Raw genomic sequence first — 19,308 nt, 5'->3', positions numbered from 1 at the left:
CATATGCAGGTGAGGCACTTTCAAGAAGCTGTGTTTTTGAGTAGCACAAAAGTTTCATGAAAGGAGAGATTTAGTGCAAGATGACTCCAGAGCTGGCCACCCATCTACAGCACATACCGATGCAAATGTGGAGCATGTAAAGCAGTTATTGCAAGAAGACCATCATGTAATTGTGCATGCAGTATCAGAAGAACTTAATTTGATTCATCATTTGTGTCATAAGATTTTACGCTAAGATTTAGGGAAATGGAAAATTAGTGCAGAACTCATCCCTCGAATACTAACAGATGAACGGAAAGAGGAAAGACAAAGAATTTTTGCTACACTTTAGGATAGAGCTAGACATGATCCATAGTTTTTCCAAAGATTGTTGCTGGGGATGAAAGTTGGTGTTACTAGTATCCCCTCACATGAAGCGTCAAAAGTGCTGAATGCGGAGTCCTGTATCACCAGCCTCAAAAAAAGTCTAACAACAACCTTCGAGAGCAAAGGCAATGTTGATCAGATTCTTTGCTAGTAAAGGATTAGTTCACCATAAGTATGTTCCTCCAGCTCAAACAGTGAATCAAACTCTTTACATTGAAGTCTTGAAATGTTTGTGACAAGCAATTCAGCATCACCACCCTAGTTTTTGGCATTCTCCGCACTAGTTCTTAGTGCATGACAATTCAAGACCCCCACATTGCTTTATCTATTACCAATTATCTGGCCAGACATTTTGTTGTTCCCATCTCTCATCCGCCATATTTGCCCAACCTCTTGTCTTACAATTTTTTTCCTTGTTTTGCGAGTGAAAAGTTGACTGAAAGGAAAGCTTCATCAAGATATCACAGACATCTAACAAGCTGTAACAAATGAGCTTACAAACATCACAGTTGAAAATTTGCTGATTACTTCCAAGACCTCCAGAAACATTTCAAACTGTGTAGAGATAGCTAAGGGACTACATTGATATTAGCTAGGATCATTACTTGGCAAGTGCAGTTTTCTGCTTTAAAAATTTTTTTAAAAAAGTAATAGCTTTCGGAATGATCCTTTTCTGAGTGATAGTAAAATACACACAGTTAATCCAGGGGTGTAGGCCTGTGTATGTGTGCTTGCTTATAGTGCAGATAAACTTAGTAAAGCAAATTTGAAAGCATCCCTGAAAATCAGTTATATTAAGCAACAAATGTATAAAACCATCACATAGAAGAGAACGAAGTCAATAGACGGACCAGATGGACCTGTTCTTGCAGCTGGGACCACAGAGGGGGGGGGGGGGGGGGGGGGAACAACCAGATGTAAAAAATAAATAAATAGAAGAGTAAAAAACCACTTAGTGTTTTTTTGGTGTGCTACATAGTTCTTAAAAACAAGTTTTGTCTTTAGCTAGTTATGTCTGTTTTGACTTGTAGTAATTGTGAGACATAACTTGTAAAGAAAGAGAAAAAAAGAAATTGACAGCTGAGACTTACTTATCAGTAATTATTAATAGCAATCAAAGAAATAAAAATAGAACAAATAAATGGGTAGGTGGACAAGCAGGGCAACATGAAAGTACTGAATGCTGAAATTAAAGTAGTAGCACCTCCCGCCCCCCTTCCCCCACACACAAACACAGCAGTGGATTGCTGAATTGATGATAGAGATTGTGGAAGACTGTTTTGCATCATCTTCTGTCAATTTAAGTGGAATGCTTACATGGCTCAGAATAGTTGTTTTTATTATTTTCTCTTATTTCTTACTTAAACATTTAAAGAGGAAGATATAATCTGTAGGAAAGTTAATTTCTTAACTTGTGGTAAAAGAAATTAGCACAAAAATGGATTTATGTCAAAGAAACAGAACTGCAAATGACTGTGTGACAATTTTATTGCTGATATATGCTATTAAATATTAATTTCAATTTGTTGTCGTCAACAGTTTGTTCCATTTTATTGCAGTATTCAAAATCATACCTGGACAGTTTGCAGATTCGGGATACACCTGGCTGTTGGCACATGTTGTTTTCATAACAGCTCAAATTCTGCATGGCAGGATAACTGACAGTCACTACACAGAGACAGATAAGCTGTATTATAGCAACATTTTTAGGTAAGTTTATTTGTGTCGCTGCTTTAACCTTTATATACAGGGTGTTTATAAATGAATATCGGGGTTTTAGCGCTTTATAATATTTATTATGTTCAATGTGAGCACCATTTGTCACATGGCATACATCAAGTCTATAGGCGAGTTCTTCCCAAACATTGATAAGTGTGTCTTCAGTGTTTGTAGCAGCAGCTGCTTCAATCCAGTTTCTTAATTCAGGTAGGTCTGCTGGTAGCAGAGGCACTTACAGACGATCCTTGTTGAAGCCCCAAAGGAAAAAATCGCATGGTGTTAGGTCGGGTGAACGTGAAGGCCATGCAAAGCAAGCCCTGTCATTGGGCCCCTTGCGACCTATCCAGTGCTTGGGCTATAGACTTGATGTGTGCCCAGTGACAAATGGTGCTCACATTGAACATTTATAAGGTTGTTGGTAAAACTGTTTGAGTTGCTCTTTCATTTGACACATAATTTATAATTGTAAGTTTAATGTAATAAATATTGTAAAGTGTTAAAACCCCGATATTCATTTATAAATACCCTGTATGTAGTCAGTTCTATAGAGTATTATGAAATATAGTTTTAGGAAAACAACATAATAATATGTAAGTAATGTCTGTAAAAATATGTATGAAAAGGATATGAATTCCGTGTACATGGGAGACATGATCCTAGACAATAATGATCAGGACTAATGATGTCATTCCAGTTTAGGCTCTTTCCTGTTTTTCTAAATTATTTTTCTGTGCGCTGTATTGGTCCTGTGAATAAGTACTCAGGAAATTCAATCCCAAATTGTAACTTATTATTATTTCTTGCTTTCCTAATCAAGGGCTAGCATTAAATTTTCGACATATACAAAAATTCTGTTTCCGTTTCATATATTTTGTTTTTTCCTATGAAGCAACTGTTTTATACTTTCTGGAAGGTCAAATGTGTTTGTCTGGGTATCTCATTCTCCTCCTCTCAAACAAGGAAGTGACCACTTACAGACAAAGAAAAGTATTTATTGTCAAACATTGCCTTTTAGAGATTTTAAAGTTTTATACCACAGTTGGGGCAGATCTCCACCTTGGCTCTTAAAGAGACCAAGAACTATTTTAGATATGACAAACTTTAAGAAAGATTGCACTCCAGATTTAACATTTAAATCTGTGTTTTATAACATTTTAGAAAGACACCATTGTTTTAAAGCAGTGTACACTGATGGTTCAAAACAGAGGACTGCCTTGGTTGTTCAGTATTGTTCCCCAGTTGTTTCTTCAAGATTCACCTTCCATTTAACACAGAGCTCAGACCGGTCAGTCTGGTGCGTCTATAGTGGGCATTGACCCCTAATAATGCCATAAAACTCTGGTGAGAGGTCATCTCCTGTGCCCCCCCCCCTCCCCCCTTCTTTCTTGTCTATAATGTCTGTGGCTTGCAAAACACCATATACCACGTTTTAACTAACTGAATTTTACGTTGTAATGAGAGGGAGGGTGGCCAACGCGCGCGCGCGCGCGCGCGCGTGTGTGTGTGTGTGCGTGTGTGTGTGTGTGTGTGTGTGTGTGTGTGTGTGTGTGTGTGCGCGCGTGTGTGTGTGTGCGCGCGCGCGTGAGAGAGTAAGTTTAAGGCATTTTTGTAATTTTTTTTCTTTACTGTAGTTAAAATATAATTACTGTATGACTGTTACCTGCACTTGTCTCATACAATTTTACTATGGGCACTAAACTGTTAAATTCATGGTATCAGTTACACAAAGATTTGTGAGGCTTATTGGGATGATTGAGGTCTCAGCTGAATGACAGGAGCTTTAATCCTATCTGATACAGATCCCATACTGCACAGCAGGACTCAGAAGATCATGGACAAGCTAATCTTGCATCGTCATGATTTGAGTTCCAAAGTGTATAGCCTAACATTAGTAATGGAAGTGATCATTTAAACCTGTAGTAATAAATAACTGTTACCAAAGCACAATGTGAGAAACCTGAGTTTCCAATAGCTAATCCCTAATTTTAACAGAAAGGCAGGGAAAATACTTAAATTTCCTGTACCAAGTTTAGCCAAGAGGGTAGATGTATTGCATAATCTGTGATAAAATCATGTTACTCTAGCAGCTTCAGTGGTTAGTTGATTTGATTTGTGTGTGTGTGTGTGTGTGTGTGTGTGTGTGTGTGTGTGTGTGTGTGTGTGTGTGTGTGTGTTTCGTTGCTCTGTATAAGGGCACATTAATCTCTAAAATTATCTAAATGTCTTGCAGTTAATACTCAGTACTTTGTGATTTGTTATAATACAATTATGGAATGAACTGAACCAGATAGTGAACAGGTAACCTGAGATGCTGGTATAGAAGAGTATTAAAGTTGAACCAGTGTAGTATTAATGAAATGGCAGTGTACATGTGCAATTCTCCCAACAGTGGAACATCAATTTATAGAACAGGGAAGTTTTGAAAGTGAGGTCGTACATGGGAAAAAAATTATTGTGCAAGCAGGTATTTTATTAGAGAACTGCTTCAATTGCAACCTGTGGTCAGTGTGTCTGGTACCAGATGTTAAATATCTCAAGGATTTTCATATGCTATGACTTGCCTGGTATATTAAGAATGCCATTAACCTATTCTTTTGTACACACTCTCGGCTGGAGGTCTGATGATGACTGTAGTTGTGGTAGATGACTAAGAACTGCAAGTTCAATGTACCTACTTTGTCTCAGCAACAATAGGAAATGGAACTGGCCAGAGATTTTGTGTCTTCCCTTGCTTGCTGTTGGATTCCTTATTGGATACAAGAGTGAGGAACAGATGCTGTTTATGAACAGAGAATTCTGATATTAATTTATTCTACATCTGATATTAACTAGTAAAAATAATACATAACTTTGTTGCTGTATTTGCAACATCAGTTGCTAACAGTAGATCTGAATGTAGAAATATATACGGATACAAGAGATTTATAAATCTGTCACTCATCAATAGAATGTCTATTCAGAAGATGCCTGGCCACTATGAAAGTCTGTAAATAACAGACATACAAAATGGGGTCAGTGCATAAATGTGTAAATTTAAGTACATCTGCTGCTGGATATCCAGAGAGGGGATGCTTGCATCTCATTGGCAGCATTGGCGTAATTGTTCATGGCAGCACCCTCATGCCATGATGGCAGCTGTAGGAATCAGGTGGCGTAACTGGACAACCCGTGTATTTGAAATTACGGCTAACTGAATGGCAGCCGATATCGATTTGAAGACTTACATTAACTGTTTATGTAGTATAGGGAATAGGAGAGCAACAGTTTTTAGCACAAGAGGAACTAGTGTGATACTTCAGAATAGTTTTTATTTGAAAGAGATTATGAAACTTATATGTTTTATCTTAGCTGTCAATGTTGGAAGCAATGTGCATGGTGGGCCAAAGATTTTGTGACTTAGTCTTCACACTGCATAAAGAATGAAAATCAAATGAGCTCTTGAGAGTTAATCATCAAGTCTTGTGGAATTTAGTAGCTGTTAGGTATTGAATCACACAATAAATTACAAGCATGTTATTTCTAGAAATGACTTTACAAGTGTGTGCCCCCCCCCCCCCCCCACACACACACACTTGCATGCCATGAGGGTGTACTGCTTGCAGATGTTACACTTCCCTGTTCACAAGATGTCTAGAAGTTGGCGTCTCTTGTCGTCATGTCTCAGGCTTTTCAGGGCTAGGAAGACAAATGGTAACTTTCCACAATAAGGATACTAGCACTGTAAATCTTGAAATAATGGGATTTGTGGCTTGTATCACTGCATGTCGATCTTCCTGTAGAAAATTTTCTACTATATAATTTTGTGTACTTAACTCTGGATAAATACTGCAACATTGTGTTTAAACATTCTGTTGCACATGCCATACTCATGTGGCTTAAACACTGGATATACAGCAGCAGAGTACAGCTGTCATTGTAGGCATAGGGCATGGTTTTATGTCCGTACATTAATTTTTTATTGTACTCTTATAAGCATACTGTTGTTAATTTGGAACTTCAATGATGAACAGATAATGAATATATTGTATTTGTGTATTTCAGTGTTGTCGTGTTGGCCCCTGCAAGCTTTTACTTGGAGGAGGCATTCTCCGTGTTGCACTTCCGCCACAGGCGGCAGATAAGATTCTATATTGGTTGTCTGTGCAGCGGAGTGCTGGGAACATGTCTGCAGCTATGGGCTCCACAGACAAGGGCCGCTCCACAGGCTAATGCTGTGGCACGTATGGTTGCCTGCTTGTTAGCAGTGCCTGTATTTGGACATCATAGTCCCGACTGGCAGACTGTGTCTGGAGTCGCAGTGATAGGTCTCGTTTGTGCAACCATTGTACCATCTTTAGATGAAGTAGAACCAAAAGAGAAACATACAGATTTACTATCAGTATGATTGTCAAGAGGCTGATATTTCTCCAGATAGAAAACTGCATTTATTGTAATTTGACCATAGATGAATTTTTTATTTTTTTATTTTTCTGTAAGCAGAAATAAGTCAAGACTTCTGCAAAAGAACTGACAAAGACATTTTTTTCTATATTTCAGTGCTCAATTATAAGTACTTGATTATTGTGTTAGGGACTATGTTTGTTAATATTGATTTTTTTGTACATTGTGGTGCTGGAAGGAAAAACTTCAGATTATGACAAATGGAAATCATGTACCTTATTATGAGAAATGGGAATTATGTACCTTAAATTTGAGAGAAAAGTCTCCTTTCATTTGAAACTTGCACATTCCTCATCCAAGCAAAACTGTTTCCTCCTAGGATTTTGCTATTTTTCATTGAGTGTGCTAGGAAACTTGTATGTTGTTTATCACTGAGTACCGTTTTACTCTATTGCTTCTTATCAGACTTATGACAGTTATTGAAATCACAAGAATGGCTTCCTTTTTTATAGATGTATATGTTCCCATAGGTTAAGAAATGCAAGTTTTCATTGTAATGTTCAGAAATGCCTGTTTTGGTTTTTTTATCTGTAAAAGTGAATGTAACCTATGCTAATGAAACTGCTATTTTAGCTGAACTTCACTTTCCTGACGCGTAAGAAAAATCAGTAATTCGTATTCCTGCAGTGAAGTTAACCTCTTTCAGAATGCCAGAGATATTTGCATTCACACACCCACGCACACGTGCGCATGCACACAGATGCTCGCATGCCCCCCTCCCCCCCCCCCCCCTCACACACACACACACACACACACACACACACACACACACACACACACACTAAAAAAGTGATTGTCTTCTGGTTCTCTAGTTAGTTTAGTTACAATATTGTAACCAAGACATTTTCAAAGTGGTTACATTAGATGCTGCACCTTGGTATGTATCGAGTGATAAAAATGTCCTGAGAAACCAGTGTGTGCCAACATTTTGAAGCCCTACCTTATTGTCTTGTTTTGAATATATTGTCAAAGACTGCTGTGTCCTTTGAAAGCTGTAATTTCTTTTTCAATACACTGATTCCAATAAGGAAATAACAGGCAAACTGTTGAGAACCTAGTAAGTGAATGTAAAATTTCCATAACTTAGAAAAAAGAAAAAATCAGTAAGGTTGCCTAGGAAATTGTGTTGATTTTTTAAAAAGTAGTTTTATGCTGTTACTTGGACAACCAGATTGTATTTATCTTCGTTTGTGAATGACATCTCACATTAGGTGTTTGAACAAAGTCTAATTTGCAACTACATACCTGAAAACTGCTCTTGTTCAATTACAGGAATGCCAATAAACATTGCTCTATTTCCAAGCTCTATAAATACTAGTTTGTTGAAGAGTGAGTTTCATCATTTCAGTGTACCATAAGGTATTTAAAATACTCCAAACCGGGAGGATTTCTTGAGGATCAACTGCTGGAAGCTCCACAAAAGACTGACTTTCTGCAATAAAGTCCCCATTAATCCATGACATTGCTATACCTTAGAGGGCATCCTCAAGATTTACTGACTCAAAAATATCTTACATTTGCAGCATCTCAGGAGTAGAAGTAGCATCTGGGGAAATTTCTATCATTTGTAAGAATTTTCAGGTTGAGAGAAGTCACGTTCACTTGTATTATTTAAAATCTCTGTAATCTCATCTACAGTTAACTCAGACTGAAAGGAAACATGGATATTGTAGAGACAGACATTCCTGAAGTTACCTAGCCTTAAATGCTCATTGTTATGTGGATGAAAAAAAGTTCAGTTCTGTATTTTATATGTATTTAAATATACTGAAATAATTTGTTCACTGCTGCTTATTTGGGGTGAAATTATTTAACATGTACTGATGAAAAACACATTTTCCTTGTAACAAAGGATCTCTCATATCTTTTGTGACAAAGTGGCTGCCAAATTCTGTCCTAGTGTTCTTAAGACATTCTGAGCAAGGCCAAAGTTAAGATTTTTGGACTAGGTCCACTATCCCTCACAAAATGTACTGCGTGACATATATAAATGTGTAGCAGTGGAGGTTGGCGAACTAGCCCAAGTTGAAGGGTAGTTAAATGCATGGAAAGCAGACATTACATAAATGTATCTCAGCATACTAGAGGGAATATTTGTAATTCTATTATGAGGAAAATAACTGTGAAGATCTGCAAGAATTATTCTAATAATAATAATAATAATAATAATAATAAGTAATGTATTTTATTGCATGTTTAAATTATTATTGAAAATGCCTTTTAACCTGTCCTTACCTCCGTGTTATGAAAGCACTTTCAAGCAGTAATATTTTTTTACATGAAGACTACAGGTTATTGTTGTTGTTGTTGTGGTCTTCAGTCCTGAGACTGGTTTGATGCAGCTCTCCATGCTACTCTATCCTGTGCAAGCTTCTTCATCTCCCAGTACCTACTGCAACCTACATCCTTCTGAATCTGCTTAGTGTATTGATCTCTTGGTCTCCCTCTATGATTTTTACCCTCCACGCTGCCCTCCAATGCTAAATTTGTGATCCCTTGATGCCTCAAAACATGTCCTACCAACCGATCCCTTCTTCTAGTCAAGTTGTGCCACAAACTTCTCTTCTCCCCAATCCTATTCAATACCTCCTCATTAGTTACGTGATCTACCCACCTTATCTTCAGCATTCTTCTGTAGCACCACATTTCAAAAGCTTCTATTCTCTTATTGTCCAAACTGGTTATCGTCCATGTTTCACTTCCATACATGGCTACACTCCATACAAATACTTTCAGAAACGACTTCCTGACACTTAAATCTATACTCGATGTTAACAAATTTCTCTTCTTCAGAAACGATTTCCTTGCCATTGCCAGTCTACATTTTATATCCTCTCTACTTCGACCATCATCAGTTATTTTACTCCCTAAATAGCAAAACTCCTTTACTACTTTAAGTGTCTCATTTCCTAATCTAATCCCCTCAGCATCACCCGATTTAATTCGACTACATTCCATTATCCTCGTTTTGCTTTTGTTGATGTTCATCTTACATCCTCCTTTCAAGACACTGTCCATTCCGTTCAACTGCTCTTCCAAGTCCTTTGCTGTCTCTGACAGAATTACAATGTCATCGGCGAACCTCAAAGTTTTTACTTCTTCTCCATGAATTTTAATACCTACTCCGAATTTTTCTTTTGTTTCCTTTACTGCTTGCTCAATATACAGATTGAATAACATCGGGGAGAGGCTACAACCCTGTCTCACTCCTTTCCCAACCACTGCTTCCCTTTCATGCCCCTCGAATCTTATAACTGCCATCTGGTTTCTGTACAAATTGTAAATAGCCTTTCGCTCCCTGTATTTTACCCCTGCCACCTTCAGAATTTGAAAGAGAGTATTCCACTTAACGTTGTCAAAAGCTTTCTCTAAGTCTACAAATGCTAGAAACGTAGGTTTGCCTTTTCTTAATCTTTCTTCTAAGATAAGTCGTAAGGTTAGTATTGCCTCACGTGTTCCAACATTTCTACGGAATCCAAACTGATCTTCCCCGAGGTCCGCTTCTACCAGTTTTTCCATTCGTCTGTAAAGAATTCGCGTTAGTATTTTGCAGCTGTGACTTATTAAACTGATAGTTCGGTAATTTTCACATCTGTCAACACCTGCTTTCTTTGGGATTGGAATTATTATATTCTTCTTGAAGTCTGTGGGTATTTCGCCTGTCTCATACATCTTGCTCACCAGATGGTAGAGTTTTGTCATGACTGGCTCTCCCAAGGCCATCAGTAGTTCTAATGGAATGTTGTCTACTCCCGGGGCCTTGTTTCGACTCAGGTCTTTCAGTGCTCTGTCAAACTCTTCACGCAGTATCTTATCTCCCATTTCATCTTCATCTACATCCTCTTCCATTTCCATAATATTGTCCTCAAGTACATCGCCCTTGTATAAACCCTCTATATACTCCTTCCACCTTTCTGCCTTCCCTTCTTTGCTTAGAACTGGGTTTCCATCTGAGCTCTTGATATTCATACAAGTGGTTCTCTTCTCTCCAAAGGTCTCTTTAATTTTCCTGTAGGCAGTATCTATCTTACCCCTAGTGAGACAAGCCTCTACATCCTTACATTTGTCCTCTAGCCATCCCTGCTTAGCCATTTTGCACTTTCTGTCGATCTCATTTTTGATACGTTTGTATTCCCTTTTGCCTGCTTCATGTACTGCATTTTTATATTTTCTCCTTTCATCAATTAAATTCAATATTTCTTCTGTTACCCAAGGATTTCTATTAGCCCTCGTCTTTTTACCTACTTGATCCTCTGCTGCCTTCACTACTTCATCCCTCAGAGCTACCCATTCTTCTTCTACTGTATTTCTTTCCCCCATTCCTGTCAGTTGTTCCCTTATGCTCTCCCTGAAACTCTCTACAACCTCTGGTTCTTTCAGTTTATCCAGGTCCCATCTCCTTAAATTCCCACCTTTTTGCAGTTTCTTCAGTTTCAATCTGCAGTTCATAACCAATAGATTGTGGTCAGAATCCACATCTGCCCCTGGAAATGCCTTACAATTTAAAACCTGGTTCCTAAATCTCTGTCTTACCATTATATAATCTATCTGATACCTTTTAGTATCTCCAGGATTCTTCCAGGTATACAACCTTCTTTTATGATTCTTGAACTAAGTGTTAGCTATGATTAAGTTATGCTCTGTGCAAAATTCTACAAGGCGGCTTCCTCTTTCATTTCTTCCCCCCAATCCATATTCACCTCCTATGTTTCCTTCTCTCCCTTTTCCTACTGACGAATTCCAGTCACCCATGACTATTAAATTTTCGTCTCCCTTCATTACCTGAATAATTTCTTTTATCTCGTCATACATTTCATCAATTTCTTCATCATCTGCAGAGCTAGTTGGCATATAAACTTGTACTACTGTAGTAGGCATGGGCTTTGTGTCTATCTTGGCCACAATAATGCGTTCACTATGCTGTTTGTAGTAGCTAACCCGCACTCCTATTTTTTTATTCATTATTAAACCTACTCCTGCATTACCCCTATTTGATTTTGTATTTATAACCCTGTAATCACCTGACCAAAAGTCTTGTGCCTCCTGCCACCGAACTTCACTAATTCCCACTATATCTAACTTTAACCTATCCATTTCCCTTTTTAAATTTTCTAACCTACCTGCCCGATTAAGGGATCTGACATTCCACGCTCCGATCCGTAGAATGCTAGTTTTCTTTCTCCTGATAACGACGTCCTCTTGAGTAGTCCCCGCCCGGAGATCCGAATGGGGGACTATTTTACCTCCGGAATATTTTACCCAAGAGGACGCCATCATCATTTAATCGTACAGTAAAGCTGCATGTCCTCGGGAAAAATTACGGCTGTAGTTTCCCCTTGCTTTCAGCCGTTCGCAGTACCAGCACAGCAAGGCCGTTGTGGTTAATGTTACAAGGCCAGATCAGTCAATCATCCAGACTGTTGCCCCTGCAACTACTGAAAAGGCTGCTGCCCCTCTTCAGGAACCACATGTTTGTCTGGCCTCTCAACAGATACCCCTCCGTTGTGGTTGCACCTACGGTACGGCCATCTGTATTGCTGAGGCACGCAAGCCTCCCCACCAACGGCAAGGTCCATGGTTCATGGGGGAAGCACAGGTTATTAGTTGCAGTGTAAGGTTATAAGTGAGAAGAAAATTGCCCTAAGTATAGGAACAGGAACACTGATGATGCAAAAAGGGAATGATGGGCAGACTAAATAAGCTGCTCATAATCTGTTAATGTTAATGGCTGGTTAAATGAATGCTTATTTAGTTTTAAGGAAAAAAACATTATGCATTTGCTCCTAATATATATTCAACCATTGCATTATGTGTGCATCAAAAACTTTACAATGTAAGTGAACAGAATGTCCATTGATGTAACTTTGCAGAGTGAGGATGAAGGTGACGGCATTGTTAGTTTCTTGAATGTTAAGAATGCCTGACAGATTCCAAACCAACAACCTCCTTCCTAGATGCCATGACCAGCTATATCCTCACCCACAATTACTTCTCCTTTGAAGTCATTACCTACAAAGAAATACAGGGTATGGCTATGGGCGTCTCCGTGGCACCATCCTATGCCAACCTATTCGTGAGCCATCTAGAGCAATCCTTCCTAAAAACCTAGAATCCTAAGCCCCTCACCTGGTTCAGATTAATTTATGGCATTTTTGCGATCTGGATCGAGGGTGTGGACACCCTATCCACATTGCTCCAGAACCTCAACAGCTTCTCCCCCATTTGCTTCACCTGGTCCCCCTCAACCCGACAAGCCACCTTACTAGATGTTGACATCCATCTGTAAGATGGCTACATCAGTACCTCAGTACATATCTAACCTACTAACCACCAGCAATACCTCCACTTTGACAGCCGCCACCCGTTCTATACCAAGAAGCCTGGCCACCTGTGGTTGTCGCATTTGCAGTGGCGAGTGGTCCCTCTTAAAATACACCGAGGGTCTCACTGAAGCCTTCACAGACCGTAATTATCCTCCCAGTCTTGTACAGAAATAAATCTCCCGTGTCTTATCTTTCCAGTCTTCCACCACCTCCCAAAGTCCCACCGTCCGGCCACAGAGGAGCATTCCCCTCGTAACTCGATACCGTCCAGGACTGGAGCAACTGAATTACATTCTCTGCCAGGATTTCGACTACCTCTCGTCGTGCCCTGAAATGAGAAATGTTCTGCCCACTATCCTTCCCACCCCTCCCACAGTGGTATTCCGCGTACACCAAACCTACACAATATACTCGTCCATCCTTACACAACCCCTGCTTCCAACTCTATACCTCGTGGCTTACAAGTTTGGTGCAGGATGTACATAAATCTGTTTAATGTCATCTAGTGTTTATATGGTGCTTCTGCATGCAAAGTTGGAAGTGAGTAAGTGAATGGTATCGAATTACAGGCTGGAATAATTTCAGAACCAATTATTAAATAATCCACAATTCTTAAATTTCTATCATAGGTACAAAAAGATCTATAGGAAGGTGCTTATTGCTGCAAAAAAGTCATTTAATGACAAAATAATAAATAAAGCAGAGAATCAAGATGGCCACTGAGTGAGATCACAGGTATTTTCTTCGTCCACTAAAAGAACTTCTTTAAGAGGAAATAGTGTCAAATTTAAATTTTCTTTGTTTTTTATACTTGCTGTAGTGTCTGTTCTTGTCACACAACTAAATATTAGCATCCCAGCAGTGCTTGTTCTTGAAAAAACTTGTTCTTTAGCAGAAGTCCTGATAATCGTGACATAACTCGAAATTTTGCGTGACATAACCCGAAATTTTGCGTGACATAACCCGAAATTTTGCATGACATAAACAATAAAATCTTGGTTGTATCTGATCCTCCATTCCCCTGTATCTGCATCCAGAACCAGACCAAAGATCTTCCGAAGAACTTTTCTCTAAAAAACAAGGAGCTTATGGAAGTCCTGTTTCCGGAAACTCCATATCTCACAGCTGTATAGAACAACAGGCTAGATCAGGGTTTTGTACAGTCGAATCTTGAACTGTCTGGAGAGATATCTGGACCGAAGCAGTTGTGCTAGGCTGTGGTAAGATTTGTTTCCTGCTTGTATTCTGGCATTGATCTCTGTTCCACATGAAAAGTTCTCAGTGAAAATTGCCCCTAGGTATTTGAATTCATGCACTCTCTTGTAGGACTGGTCCCCAACCGGCAGTGATTGTAGATGACCAGCAGTCTGACAATGACCACGCGCCATAACGAGGTACTCTGTCTTGGCTTCGTTTATGTTTAGCCCAAATTTGCTGGCAGCCTCCTTTAGTGCTTTGGTCATTTGCTCCAACTCCTCTTCCGACCTAGAGAGTAAACAGATGTCGTCTGCATAGGCTAAGTATGCCAGCCTCTTTCCCCCGATTTCAATCCCTTCATTCTCTTGGAAGGTCTCACGTACGATATTCTTGAGGGCAAGGTTGAACAGGATAGGGGACAACCCATCTCCTTGCCTGAGTCCTGTCACAATTTCAAATTCCTAAGTTACCCAATTTCCCAACTTCACCTTTGCACGTGTTTCGTTCAGACAGATCTTTATCAGATTGATGAGTTTCGCTGCCATGCCAAACTCCCTTCAACAGTTGAGCAGGCTCTTGCAATGTATGCAATCATATGCCTTCTTAAAATCAAAGAATAAAATATGCAATCTTTACCATATTCACCCAGTTTCTCAGTGAGCTGCCGGAGACTTAATTGTTCTTTCGAAACTGACCATGAGTGAGAAATGTGGGAGCTGTTATAGGGTAGTGAGTAGAGGGATTTGTTGCCAATCTTGTAGGAAATATTTTCACTGGGGGGGATGCAGTGGGGAGAATGTTGGGAGAACGAAAGAGGCTCTCTCCTGGAACTGCAGAGTATGCAGTAGGAACATTCTGATTGGGGAACAGGAAATGAAAATCTGTGCCCTTCAGGCACAGTTGGAGGAAGCAAGGTAGGAACTCATAAGGATCAAGGGAGATAGGGGGGAGGAGGGTGGTTGTGAACTGGCAGCTGGCAGGAGGATAGGAAGAAAGAGAACGAGGACAGTTTTATCATAAACACAAAAAACAGGTATCTACCACTGCCAGAGTTAAGTGGAGAAGAGCCTCAGGTAGAACGAGAAGCAGGAAATGTGCAGCACACTTCAACCGAGGCCAAGAAGCCTAGGAATGTACAAAATGCCAGGAAGAAGAAATTGCTGCTGCTAGGTACGAGGGCAGTTCAATAAGTAATGCAACACATTTTTTTTTCTGAAACAGGGGTTGTTTTATTCAGCATTGAAATACACCAGGTTATTCCCCAATCTTTTAGCTACACAACCCTATTTTTCAACGTAATCTCCATTCAATGCCACGGCCTTACACCACCTTGAAATGAGGGCCTGTATGCCTACACGGTACCATTCCACTGGTCGATGTCGGAGCCAACGTCGTACTGCATCAATAACTTCATCATCCGCGTAGTGCGTCCCACGGATTGCGTCCTTCATTGGGCCAAACATATGGAAATCCGACGGTGCAAGATCGGGGCTGTAGGGTGCATGAGGAAGAACAGTCCACTGAAGTTTTGTGAGCTCCTCTCGGGTGCGAAGACTTGTGTGAGGTCCTGCGTTGTCATGAAGAAGGAGAAGTTCGTTCTGATTTTTGTGCCTACGAACACGCTGAAGTCGTTTCTTCAATTTCTGAAGAGTAGCACAATACACTTCAGAGTTGATCGTTTGACCATGGGGAAGGACATCGAACAGAATAACCCCTTCAGCGTCCCAGAAGACTGTAACCATGACTTTACCGGCTGAGGGTATGGCTTTAAACTTTTTCTTGGTAGGGGAGTGGGTGTGGCGCCACTCCATTGATTGCCGATTTGTTTCAGGTTCGAAGTGATGAACCCATGTTTCATCGCCTGTAACAATCTTTGACAAGAAATTGTCACCCTCAGCCACATGACGAGCAAGCAATTCTGCACAGATGGTTCTCCTTTGCTCTTTATGGTGTTCGGTTAGACAACGAGGGACCCAGCGGGAACAAACCTTTGAATATCCCAACTGGTGAACAATTGTGACAGCACTACCAACAGAGATATCAAGTTGAGCACTGAGTTGTTTGATGGTGATCTGTCGATCATCTCGAACGAGTGTGTTCGCACGCTCCGCCATTGCAGGAGTCACAGCTGTGCACGGACCTTGCGGCGATGATGAGACACGCTTTGCCCAACGACTCACCGTGCTTTTGTCCACTGCCAGATCACCGTAGACATTCTGCAAGCGCCTATGAATATCTGAGATGCCCTGGTTTTCCGCCAAAAGAAACTCGATCACTGCCCATTGTTTGCAACGCACATCCGTTACAGACGCCATTTTAACAGCTCCGTACAGCGCTGCCACCTGTCGGAAGTCAATGAAACTATACGAGACGAAGCGGGAATGTTTGAAAATATTCCACAAGAAATTTCCGGTTTTTTCAACCAAAATTGGCCGAGGAAAAAATTGTGTTGCATTACTTATTGAACTGCCCTCGTAGTAGCCATGGGCGAGGTGTAAGCCTCAGTTACAGGGAAGTTTAGGGGCAGTGTACCAGGCCACCAGTATCTTCAAGCCAAATGCAGGGCTAAGTCATGTGATAGAGGACCTAGGGTCTTTATGTAAGGACTTTACAAAAGAGGACAATGTAGTGATAGTGGGTGGGGCGGGAAACAGTTTGGACAGGGATGGGGCATAGGACATAGGTGGTGACCTGGACAAGATAACTTCCCTGACTCATGGCACCAATGTACACTTTGTTGAGCTGTTTCAGCATCATGATCGACCACACCTTGATGGAGCTGTGAGGCGAATCAGTGTGGGGTTGGGGATAGCTCTGAGGCAGCCAACTTTGCTCATATTTCTCTGCTGCCCGTCGGGATTATCAACAGATGGGGTTTCACTAGGCATGGCCTACACCTAAACAGGACTGGGAAGGAAAGATTGGTACAGCTGATTCTTGAAAGTATAGGGGTGGATCTCGGGCTACACATGGTCAAATACCTGTTGTCATAGGTAGGGAAAAGTAGGTCTTTTTTAGGATAAATCCAGACAACAGGTTCCCCTGCCTACAGAGTATCTACAGCACTTTAAAAAATACTAAAACAATTGCTCACAAGACAGATTTTAACACCTCAAACATCACATATGCCAGATGTCACAAAGAAAAACAAACCACTGGAAAGAGTAACATGGGGCATTTCACAGACTTAACAATCCTCCATCAAAACATGCAATCAATAAAAAATAAAATACAACTATTAGAAGTTGAGCTCCAATCTTTGATCTGCGCATTAGTTTGTATTACTGAGCACTGGTGCTGACACAGAAAACCAATATGTAGTATTATCATTATATGAAAAGGCAAACTTTTACTGCAGAACTACTTCAAGGGGTGAAGGATCAAGCATTTATATCAGAAAAGGAACACAGTTTAAGTCAAGACATGACCTCAGTACCGTAAGCAAAGAGAAACACTTTGAAATATCAGCTATTGAATTAATACGGCTTGATATCACCAAGAAATTAATCATTTCGTGTGTGTATAGATCTCCCATGGTAGTGTGGAAACCTTTTTCAATAAGTTAACAGAAGTTCTAGATAAAGTCTCAAGTACGAAGGTCAACATAATTCTGTGTGGGGACATTAACATCAACACTACCATCATAAATGAATCCAGCAGCACCTTCATAAACATTCTTCAAAGTTTTGGCATGTCCCTATTGATCAATAGTGCAACAAGGGTTACCACGACGACTTCATCAGTAATTGACCATGTGGCCACAAATATGGACAGGGAAAAATGTGATGTAGCTGTAAAAGATCTTGGACTATCAGACCATCTCTATCAAATGACAACAATAAAGTCAGGCATCGGATCGTTCCCTAAATTATGAGCCTACAAACGACATCTATCAGAAATCAAAATAAAAGATTTTTTAAAAGAACTAGAAAAACAAAGCTGGGATGTAGTGTATAAGGAAACCAATGTGAATATGAAATTCTCTAAATTCTGCACATTGTTTAATTTGAACTTTGAAAAGGCATTTCCAAAAGTATGCATGTCTGTATCAACATCTCACAAAAACAGATGGGACAGCGGGTATTAAGAAGTTCTCTCAAACAAACACCTCAGTTCCATGAAAAAGATTTGCAATGATGCAGAATTCTTAAATTTCTATCGTAGGTACAAAAAGATCTATAGGAAGGTGCTGATTGCTGCAAGAAAGTCATTTAATGACAAAATAATATATAATGCAGAGAATAAAAGCAAAGCAGTCTGGGATGTTATAAAAAAGGAAACGGGGAGAGGCAAACAAACACAGGATAACATACTGCTAAGGGAGGGGGATAAAGTAATAAATTATCCACAGCACTTAGCAAACTATGTAAACGAGCATTTTTCAAGTATTGCAGAGAAGTTACAGCAAAAATTCCCCAAAACAAATATAACACCTGTAAATAATGTTGCACTAAATACAATGATGTTACAATACACAGAGAATGAAGTCAATAAAACAATTCAAAAACTAAAAAATAAAAAGTCAGTAGGCTTAGATGAAGTACCAAAGTGTGTACTGAAACAATGCTTAGGGATTATGCAAGGCCCTTAACAAATGTAATAAATGAATCCTTCACATCAGGGATATTTCCAGAGCAGTTAAAATAGAAAGGTAATGCAGAAGACATAGAAAATTACCGGCCGATTTCCCTGCTGTCAGCATTCTCAAAAATAATAGAAGCAATTATGGAAGACAGATTAATGAATTACCTGAATACAATCGTTTAAGCGAATCACAGTTTGGTTTCCGAAGTGGCAAAAATACTGAGTTAGCCATAGTAGAATTCACAAAAGTTGTACTTGATACTCTTGATAAAGATAAGTGTGCCACAGGCATATTTTTGGATCTTTCTAAGGCGTTTGATACAGTCGATCACAAGATTATATTAAATAAATTAGAAGCATTAGGAATAAGAGGGGTAGCTAATGACTGGTTTCGATCATACCTAACAGATAGGGTACAAAGAGTAGAGATAACACATACTTCAAATAGATCCAAACATTAAGTAAAACACGTATCAGAACCAAAATACATTAATATAGGATTCCACAAGGCAGCATATTAGGACGGATACTGTTCCTGATATACATCATTACTTTCCCAGGAGTGTTACTCATGGTGAAAAAATCCTCTTCACTGATGACAGCAATATTATAGTCACTGAGAAAATGAGAACTCCTTGCCGAGAAAGCAAATGAAACTCTCAAGGAAGTTTATGATTGG

At 39.7% G+C, this 19,308-nt stretch overlaps 1 protein-coding gene across 2 annotated transcripts in view; it reads left to right on the top strand.

Annotated features, from left to right (window-relative positions):
• The window catches only part of LOC126260043 (transmembrane protein 241-like), a 72,218-nt gene extending 63,899 nt beyond the window's left edge, over nt 1–8,319 (top strand). For both annotated transcript variants that reach the window (XM_049957224.1, XM_049957225.1), the window contains 2 exons: nt 1,949–2,076; nt 6,127–8,319. In XM_049957224.1, coding sequence (XP_049813181.1) covers nt 1,949–2,076; nt 6,127–6,469 — 471 coding nt within the window. In that variant the 3' untranslated portion in view covers nt 6,470–8,319. The remainder of the gene's footprint in view (nt 1–1,948; nt 2,077–6,126) is intronic.
• The last annotated feature ends 10,989 nt before the right edge of the window (nt 8,320–19,308 follow it).

Source organism: Schistocerca nitens, chromosome 5 (assembly GCF_023898315.1).
Source record: "Schistocerca nitens isolate TAMUIC-IGC-003100 chromosome 5, iqSchNite1.1, whole genome shotgun sequence".
Taxonomy (NCBI): Eukaryota; Metazoa; Arthropoda; class Insecta; order Orthoptera; family Acrididae; genus Schistocerca; species Schistocerca nitens.
The sequence above is the reverse complement of the archived record's forward strand: the minus strand, read 5'-3'. Positions and strand labels throughout refer to the sequence as shown.